General features: G+C 38.8%; 1 protein-coding gene across 3 annotated transcripts; it reads left to right on the top strand.

Moving 5' to 3' along the window:
* The first annotated feature begins 937 nt into the window (after positions 1 to 937).
* abhd6b (abhydrolase domain containing 6, acylglycerol lipase b) lies at positions 938 to 9874 on the top strand. Of its 3 annotated transcripts, XM_077513918.1 has the most exons (10): positions 938 to 1143; positions 2893 to 2958; positions 3084 to 3215; positions 3310 to 3469; positions 6560 to 6673; positions 6762 to 6894; positions 8146 to 8303; positions 8381 to 8435; positions 8517 to 8617; positions 9621 to 9874. In XM_077513918.1, the coding sequence occupies exons 3-10, from the start codon at positions 3091 to 3093 to the stop codon at positions 9798 to 9800; spliced, it is 1026 nt and encodes a 341-aa protein (XP_077370044.1). In that variant the 5' UTR covers positions 938 to 1143; positions 2893 to 2958; positions 3084 to 3090; the 3' UTR covers positions 9801 to 9874. The 3 variants fall into 3 exon arrangements, with proteins under 3 accessions (XP_077370044.1, XP_077370042.1, XP_077370045.1); XM_077513916.1 differs by lacking the exon at positions 938 to 1143 and having other exon boundaries at positions 2523 to 2958; XM_077513919.1 differs by lacking the exons at positions 938 to 1143; positions 2893 to 2958 and having other exon boundaries at positions 2981 to 3215.
* The last annotated feature ends 58 nt before the right edge of the window (positions 9875 to 9932 follow it).

Genomic DNA, 9932 nt, shown 5'->3' with positions numbered 1-9932 from the left:
CTTATTGAGTCATGATTAGTGTCTGATATAAATATATGGTCACTCGAGTAAGGCACATTTGCACAAAATATGCACAAAAACAAATCCCATGAAGACCAATTAAGATTAAAGTGGGGGGGGGTTTAGGACATCACCACCAGAAATGAAGACAAGCCCTGATCTGTTAATTGAGAAGTAGTTTGTTTAAATCCTGTATTTAAAAAGTGCCTTTTCCAGAGTGTAACTGGCAGCCTCGTCCTTCAACCATGGACGAATGTTATATTAATGGAACATGAATCTTTTATTTCAATGCTGTCAAACATGAAACTGATTGCAACCGATTGTTAAATAGAGTGGCTCACAGATATGACTGAAGTTTCAGATCAATAAATAAATTTTCATACAAATCTTAGTGTAGTTTTCTGATTAGTATTTTCTGAATTTGGCTAAAAAAAAAAAAAAATCACAATCGACTTAGATTCATATCGGGATTAATCGTCATCAAATGGAATCGTGATAAGAATTGAATCGCCAGGTACTAGGAAATACACACCCCTAATATATATTTTAAGATGGATTACGTGGCTCACGCTTCAGGACTTTGAGTCATGTTAAAGTTTCTCAACTCACGAGCTCGTCAGACCGCGACCCTTCATTCCAGTTAGAACGTATGGAATGTCTGACCAGTCCTTTTCAGTCTTAATTAAATGTGTTTAAAGGTCTTCCAAAATGTCCATATTTGGCAGATTTTCTTCATCATAAATGTGAACCTCCAGTTGGTAGCACTCGCGCTAAACGGCAAGTTTTGCAGACGAGGAAGCTTGAACGTTTCTCAACATTTGCTCAATTTCACAAGTCTCGATCCTCGGCAACTGGCCACGCGCCGCTGTCGTTTACTTTTTGCGTCGTCAAAGCTGTCCGCTTTTGCGTGATCCCCGTCGAGATGTCAGGTTGCGGTTGTCGCCAATACTTGTGGAATGACATCACAGAGTTATAAATATAAGATTCCCAGGCTGCGCGAGCATCTCTGTCCATTTTATTCTGCTCCAGTTTGTTCTGTATGTAGGTCATCAGTAGAGGTCCAGGGTTGCAGGCAGCAAAATGGCCGCTCTGCACGCCATCATCACAGTGTTGCGGGATCATTCTGAGCTAAGAAGCTTCAATGTAAGCATTTGCACCATATAATAATTCATTCATTGAACTCTATGTCCATTGTGAGTGGCTAGATTAAGCCAGTCATGTTTTCACTGTTTGATCATCACGTGAATGTGCTGAGAAATCATGTTCATGTGTTTATTGACGGTTTCATCGTAATCTAGACGTTCATGACGTAATGCAAGGGTCCCACCACACAGCTGCAGCTGCTTAGAACCTCTCAGAAGGGAGGCGTACATTGTCACCACAAACACACTTAAGAAAATGTATGCAAATGTATGCAAGCATTTATTTATTTTTATTTTTATTTTATATGACTGTGTAAAAATATGTTGTTGCCGAAACTGAGATGGACGTGGTACAACCTGTGCCTCAGGTGTCATTGCTTGCCATTGTAAATTGCACACAGACACACTGTCTCTCTCATGACACCCAGTGGTGTATTTAGTACTTGAAACTGAACCTATTTGTTCAACAATCCACACTCAATATATGGCAGCGCATTCACTTGGGGGGGCTCCTGTTTTACTGACAAATTTTTGGGTGAGCTTTGGTTTATTTGTGTGTGTGTGGGGGTTTTTTTTCAGGGTTTTTTCCCTCCTGTTTTACAGAAGTTTTTTCTGTCATTAAGAAAATATTCCAAAAATGGAGGGGAACTTACTCTGAAAAACAGAATAAAATAAAATTCAGAAAAACACACTACTTTAAAAAAAAAAAAAACAAAAAAAAAAAAAAAACCTGGGGGAAAAAAAACTGTTTTGCTTTCTTTCTTTCATTCTTTCTCTTTTACAGAATTTTTTTTCGGTCATTAAAAAAAAATATTCAAAAAATGGAGGGACAATTACTCTGAAAAACAGAATAAATAAAATTCAGAAAAACACACTATTTTAAAAAAAAAAAAAAAAAAAAAAGAGGGGAAAAAACTCCATAAAACAGCACTGGCTTCTTCTTCTTTTTTTTTTTTTTTTTTTTTATAAAAACTTCTGAAATCCAAGTGACTTGTTGCAGACTTACAAAGGGCCGACACTATCTTTCGCCGCATACCTCCAACATATCTTCAGCTCTATCACTTACTGGCTCAGTTAAGGTAAAAGTATATGAACATGTTAATCGATCAGCATGATTTTAGTGAACTAACATTCGAGTTTCTACGGAAGCGTATTGCATGCGAGAAAGCATCCGCCATTAGCGAGTTTGCAAAAGTCACTAGGAGTTCAGAGGTCAAAAAAAAAAAAAATCAAAATAGAAACAGAAGTAGTTTTTCAGAATATTTTTCTGTTGTTTTTTTTTTTCTTTCTGTTTTTCTGATTTTTTTTTTTCCCCCGGAGTAATTTACCCCCGTTTTTCCTGATTTTTTTTTTTTTTATGACAAAAAAAGTATGCAGTAAAACAGGGGAAAAAAATACACAAAAAAGCAAAGCACCCCCAAAAAAAATAATGCAATACGATTCCGTACTCTATACAAGTCAATAAATCATGAAGAAGTTGCTAACAGCACATTTCCAAATTTGTTGTTGCCCTTTTGTTTGTTTTCGGCATGGTAATCTGCTAAATTCATCTCGTGCGTTCACTTTAAAAGAATGACCGAATAATCTAGTGGCCCAGTTTCCCACCCCTGTGATGACTATTAATCAATGAGTTTATCTAGTGCCAGCATAATCCCGTGGGACTAACTGCACACTCCACGGGGATGAAGCGTTTTTGTAAATGTCTGAGTTTCAAGTTGACAGTCTTGTAAACGATCAAATGTGAATTCAGGCGCCTGCATCATTTAAGAGTTCAAGTCAAGCTGTCTGCGACAAGGAAGGAAAAATCAATGCAATAGTAAGTCCACTTTGTATTGATATAATAATCTAGTTTATATAAAGTAAAAGCTTTATTATAATCTGCTGCTCCTAGCCAAACGTTTGATGAACGTTTGTGTAATGCTTCACATACGTTTTATTCAGGAAAGACATGGCCGCAGAATTGGACGTTGTGAATCTGTTGCTAATTGCCGGGGGAACGCTGGCGATTCCCCTTTTGGCATTCATCGTTTCCTTCCTTCTGTGGCCCTCGGCGCTCATTAAAGTCTACTACTGGTAAGGTTGAGAACGATACTTGAGCAAGTCGAAATGTTTGGGGTGCCAAAAAACGGCATCAAAATGCTGTTTTTGTTGCTCAATGGTGCCACAGGTACTGGAGGAGGACTCTGGGCCTCCAGGTCCACTACGCAGACCGCGGAGGCTACCGCTTCTGTTACTCGTGCCGAGGAAAGCGGGACGGGATGAGGCCGTCCATTCTGATGCTACACAGCTTCTCCGCTCACAAAGACACCTGGCTCACGCTTGTAAAGGTCAGCCGCACGTGTGCCGGCGAGAGTTTAGGTTACGATCACGTTATCGGTGTTTTTTTTGTTTTGTTTTTTCTCCAAAATGCCATGGCAAAGCAAGTTTTGAAACGTTGAGACTCATAGCCCTAATCTGTTTTATCAGCTCACAGTACAGTTGGCAATGGTTTATTTTGCTAAGACGAGCACAAGTTGACATGTTTTAAGACAAGCAAAAATAAAACAATGATTCGGGTTGTGACCATGAGTAGCTGAGCTTGGTGTACTTTAGCAAACACATAATTATTTTTTATTTTTTATTCTAAAATTTAAAAAAGCCTACTTAGCAGTTAGCATGTTGGTAGTGAGCTGCCATTCTGGTAATCAAAGAATTATAAATTCCTAACATGTACAAATGTTTAAGACAATACCGCGGCAACAATTGACTGATTAAAAAGGTTCTAAGTTACGGAACCGTAGAGCTCCCAATGTGGAGTAAACATTTTTGGCTGGCGAGTATGTTCGAACATACTCACAAATATGATTGAATGTGGAGTAAACATTTTTGGCTAGCGAGTATGTTCGAACATACTCACAAATATGATTGAATGTGGAGTAAACATTTTTGGCTAGCGAGTATGTTCGAACATACTCGCAAATACGTTCGAACATACTCGCAAATATGTTCGAACATATCGCAAATATGATTGAACATACTCGCAAATATGTTCGAACGTACATGTAGACTACATGCTACAAAGTTATCATACCTTCCCATAATGCCACGGGGTATTATTTGAGCATGCGCGAGTGAAAACAAAACCCAATTTTCTTAGGCATTTGGGCCACATTACCAATTCATTAGAAAATTAAGTAGACAAAAAACAGTGTTTATTCGTAACTTTTATGATTTATTAAGTCTGCCGTGCATGATTTAGGTTCGTCATTTTTTTCACTCGCGCATGCACAGATAACTTTGTAGCATGTAGCCTACAAGTACGTCAAACATGTTTGCGTGTATGTTCAAACACGTTTGCGACTATGTTCGAACATGTTTGCGAGTATGTTCAATAGGGGTGTGCTAAAAAATCAATTCATAAAAGAATCGAGATTCTCATTTATGAATCGAATTGAATCGATATTAATATCCAAAAATGGATTTTATTTAAATTAGAAAATAAAGAAGAAGGGGAAAAGGCAGTTGTAGCCCACGTGCTGTTTTTGTGGAAAAAGGCACTTACAATACAAAATTAATAAATGTCACTTTAATGTCTCTATTTGTCATTTTGTCTTGCAAAGCAGACTGGAGTAGATCATGACAATGTTGTACATATCTGTAAATTGAAGCAGAAATCATTTGTCAATCAAAAAAGTGTTGAATCGAAAATCGTTTGAATCGAAAATCGATTCTGAATCGAATCGTAGACCCAAAAATCGAAATCGAATCGAATCGTGAGACAGTCAAAGATTCCCAGCCCTAATGTTCAAATAGATTTGCGAGTATGTTCTAACATACTCGCCAAAAATGTTTACTCCACATTGGCAACTCTACGTTTCCATACTAAGTGGAAGCCAACCATAAACATTTCTTGACAATATCTTACGTGACCTCATTAGTTTAAACATGACAATGTCATTCATATTACATTTGCGTAATATGAGTCATGAAGCACAATGCAGCCACTTTTATCCATTTCAGTGGGGCAGCCACTTTGCCACTTGCTGTCGACTAAAGATGACATCACAGGTTCTCAGGTAATGACCAATCACAGCTCACCTCTTTTTCAGAAGCTGAGCTGTGATTGGTTGTTAACCTGAGCCCTAAGCAACATTGATGTCATTGTCACTCAACAAGAAGTGGCAAAATGGCCACCATCTGATACTGAAAAAAACTGCTGGATTATGCTCCTTAACTCATATTCCACTAACACAATATTAACCAGAATACTATATTTAGATTAGTGGGGCTGCATAGATTTATTTATTTTTTTTTTTAAATTAAATGATTGCTAGTGTTGCTCCGCGTTAAAGCTTACAATATCGAACAGCACAGAAGAGACTGAGTAACTGGCAGGAGATTTTTATTTATTTATTTTTAATTTTTATGCTCTGTCTTTTTTCGAGTGTCACGGTTTTTCAGTTTCACTTTTTTTTTTTTCTAGTTTCAACTTACTGGCAGTGTTTTAACGTGGAGGGGCGGGCGCGGGGTTGGGGGCGGGGCTTTGACCACGACAAATGCCTTCCAGCTTTTCAGCAGAGGAGAGAGGAGAGCGTGCCCTCTGTCGGCTAAAGGCAATACTTGAATTCCCTGTGGCATATATTATACATATTTAGGTAGCGTGCGAAGTGGTTGACTACAGAAACATTAAAACTGACGCCACAAGGTAAATATGTAGAAAAAACACGTGACTTACAGGCGGTTTAGGAGTTCGTGGTGAACTTTGGTATCCATGAGTCTCTGACGATATACCACAGGGAACATAATTCGCCCACGGAACGTTGGGACGAAGGGAGAGTTCCGGGTGGGAATGTTTTGTAATAACTTACCGAATGGAGAGAGTTAGCCTGTTAGCTTCCCGCAGGTTGAGAGTTGCCTTTTTTTACCTTGGAAGCTGATTTCAATAAAACGCCAGCCTTTGGCTCCGTGTTTCAACACTCCGCCGGCGCCTCCGACTCCCTTCGCTCGCTACAGTATTGCCTTTAGCCGACAGAGGGCGCGCTCTCCTCTCCTGAAAAGCTGTAAGGCGTTTGTCGTGATCAAAGCCCCGCCCCCAACCCCGTGCCTCAGTGAGTTGAAACTGAAAATCGTGGCACTCGAGAAAAAAAAAATGTTTAAAAAAATCTGCAGATTGGCATTGAAAAAGACATCATACAAAAAATATGGTGAAAAAAGTGCTTTTTTTATGTTTGTATTTTATTTTTCAATACAACCTTTTACAATGCCAATCCTTGTTTCAACGTCAATGCAGCTTTTTCCACAATGACGTTTTTTTTCAATACCAAATCTTATTGTCAGTGTTGTCTCCATACATTTGTCTTAGCTCAGGGTGTTTAAAGTATACCGGAATGTTGTGTTGGTTAAAAATAATCTCCATTGATTTGTCGTCTCTCCATCAGTACCTACCAAAACATCTTCACATTGTATGCGTGGACATGCCAGGCCACGAGGGTACAACCCGCACCGACACGGACGATTATTCCATCGTGGGCCAGGCCATGAGGATTCATCAGGTACACAAACGCTGACGAAAATACACATCAGCTGCTTGCTTCCATGTTTCCTCTCTAAAAGTGTGTCGTTTTGGTGCCTCGTTCTCAGTTTGTGGAAAGCATTCGCTTAAACCGGAAACCTTTCCATGTGGTCGGGACCTCCATGGGGGGAAATGTTGCTGGGGTGTACGCCGCCACCTACCCCAATGACATTTGCAGCATCACGCTCATTTGTCCAGATGGTCAGTGTGCATTTTGCAAATTCAGTATATTGGCAAAGAATATCGCATGAAGCGAATATTTTGTTCATAAAGTAAAAAAAGGAAACTTCAGCTGTAATAAACTCTCTTAAAGCGCAAGTCAACCTTAATTAAACATTTCTTGACAATATGTTCTGTGTGACCTCACTCGTCTAAACTTGACATTCTGATTAATATTGCATTTGTGGAATATGACTTACGAGACAAAAAGTCGAGCCGTTTTTATCCATCTCAGGGGGCGGCCATTTTGCCACTTGCTGTCGACTGAAGATCACATCACAGTTGCTCAGGAAAGGGCCAATCACAGCTCACCTGTTTTCTGAAGCTGCGCTGTGATTGGTTGTCATCTGAGACCTGAGCAACTGTGATGTCATCTTCAGTCACCAGCAAGTAGCAAAATGGCTGCCGCCTGAGATGGATCAAAACGGCTGGATTTTGCTTCATAGCTCATATTCCACTAACACAATATTAACCAGAATGCCATATTTAGACTAGTGGGGCTGCATAGTATGGAGGACCAAAACTGACAAAATTTAAAATAAATAAAATGACTAAATGTGAAAATAAAAATGGATGTCAAAAAATTATTTCAAAATTATATCCAAAAAAATAAATACAAATGGAAATAAAAATAGCAAAAAATATATAAATACATTTGTATCTAAATTTTTAATCATATTTTTATATCCATTTATTTTTTCATTATTTTTTTCATTTTATTTATATATATTAGGGACGTTCGATACCACTTTCTTTTTTCAGACCGATACGATACTGATACTCAGACCCTCAGTACTCACCGATACCAACTGCCGATACCAGCAACCGCCAGCACAAAAATGCTCTTTTAGTTTAAGATTCACAATTTTGAAGTATTTCCAAACCGGTGAAGTTTTGGTGAAAAACTGCTGCAAGCTAGGGCCAGTTATAGGCAAGGAGGACTCACTTAACGTCTTCCCCCTCTGCCATCGGTCGCTTGTACTCGTCTGCGTCACGAGTACTTGAGTACTTGAAAAAAGGCTGGTATCGGCCCGATACCTGGTATCGGTACTCGCCCATCCCTAATATATATATATATATATATATATATATATTTTTTTTTTTCCAATTATATTTTTTACATCCATTTTTATTTTCACTTTTAGTCATGTATTTATTTATTTGGAATTTTGGCAGTTTTGCTCCTCCATATCACACAAGTAGCGACGATGGCATTTCTTATCAATCATGAAGGTCTCAAACAGCCACATGAGAGCAAGTTCGATAACCACCTGCAAGATCTGGAACGCAGCAATTACACACTGAACATCCCGCTGATCCCGACCACGCCCGAGGAGATGGAGGACATGTTCAGACTGTGCTCCCACGTTCGCTTTAAGATACCTCAGCAGGTCAGCTTCAGGAAGCTCTTTCATACAAGCTGACCAATATTTGCATCATTTCAAGCCGTGTGGCTCATCTTGTCTAGATTCTTCAAGGACTTGTGGATGTCCGGGAGCCTCACAACTCTTTTTATGAACAAGGTTACTTCATTCCAACATCCTAAACTTTTGTTTTATCATCATGAAACACACTTGTAAATTGTATTTCCTTTTGTTAAACAGTGTTTCTTGAGATTGTTAGTGAGAAATCCAGATATGCGCTACAGGAACACTTGCATCTCATCACCGCACCTGTGCAGGTGATATGGGGCAAGCAGGACCAGGTAAAGCACATTCATTTTTAGTACAAAAAAAAATGTGGATCATAAAGTATAGCCTGCTTAGTTTGACATGTGACTGTATTGTCTCTGAATTAGTGGTGGGTAGATCGATACAAATATCGATATTATCGATACAAGGTCAGTATCGACAACGGACCGATACTGGCACTATAATATCGATCTGGTAGTTCAATTTAGCACTTTGTTGCACTACTGGTAGGCGGATCGATCTAAATATCAATATCAATCTGGTAGTTTAGTTTCAGTTTGACTCTTTGTTGCACTGCTAGTGGGCAGGTCATGCAAATATCGACGTCTGGTCGATAATGGCACTATAAAATCGATCTGGTAGTTTAGTTTGTTTGGCTCTTTTATGTACTGCAGGTGGGTGGATCGATCCAAATATCGATATTGGGTCGATACTGGCACTATACTATCAATCTAGTAGTTTAGTTTCAGTTTGGCTCTTTTATGCACTGCTGTGGTTAGGTCAAACAGATAACGATCATGTCACAGTAGCCTCAGGCAGACTTGTGCCGTCGCGTGAGTTAGCATCTCATCTTTGTAGTAGATTGAACACATAGAGTTAGTGTACTTGAAAAATAATTTGTTTTTGTATGTTGTTTTATATTTGCTGCATGATCATCTTTAACATCTTGTATATTTAGGTTGAAAAACACCCACAAAAGTGCAACAAAGGCACAATTTTGTAGTTATTTTTTATCCTTGTTTCTGAACAGTATATGATAAAGAATTTGTTTAAATTTGTTTTCCTATAATCACTTTGTGCACTTTAAGAAAGTTAAAAAAATAAATAGAAAAAAATTACATGGTATCGGATAGATACCAAAATGAGCAGTATCGCACACCACGACTCTGAATACTGATAACATGCTAGGTGACTAATTCAATCACCATAAACTCTTATTTTGAAGCAAATGAGCTACTGAACAATGACTTACAACAGTTGTTTAAAAACATAAAAATAAAATAAATACATTTGCAGGTGGTGGATGTATCCGGAGTCACGGTCATCACAGAAACGTTGCCAGGCTGCAAAGTAGACTTGTTGGAGAACTGTGGCCACTCGGTGGTGCTGGAGAGGCCTTGTCGCACGGCCAAACTCATCCTTGATTTCATCATCCTGCAGCAAGAAGCAAGAGGCGGCACGAAGAAATCATCCTGAATTCAAATTGGTCGCGGGCGTGCGTCTGAACTACTTCACTGGTCCTTTATTTAATAAATCATATAAAGAAACTATATGGGGATTAAAGTTAGTTTACTGTGGTGCTTGATTGGGGTGTAGAGAACTGTGCAG

This window comes from Festucalex cinctus, chromosome 2, assembly GCF_051991245.1.
Source record: "Festucalex cinctus isolate MCC-2025b chromosome 2, RoL_Fcin_1.0, whole genome shotgun sequence".
Classification (NCBI taxonomy): domain Eukaryota; kingdom Metazoa; phylum Chordata; class Actinopteri; order Syngnathiformes; family Syngnathidae; genus Festucalex; species Festucalex cinctus.
Note: the sequence above shows the minus strand (reverse complement) of the source record. Positions and strands in the feature narration are given on the sequence as shown.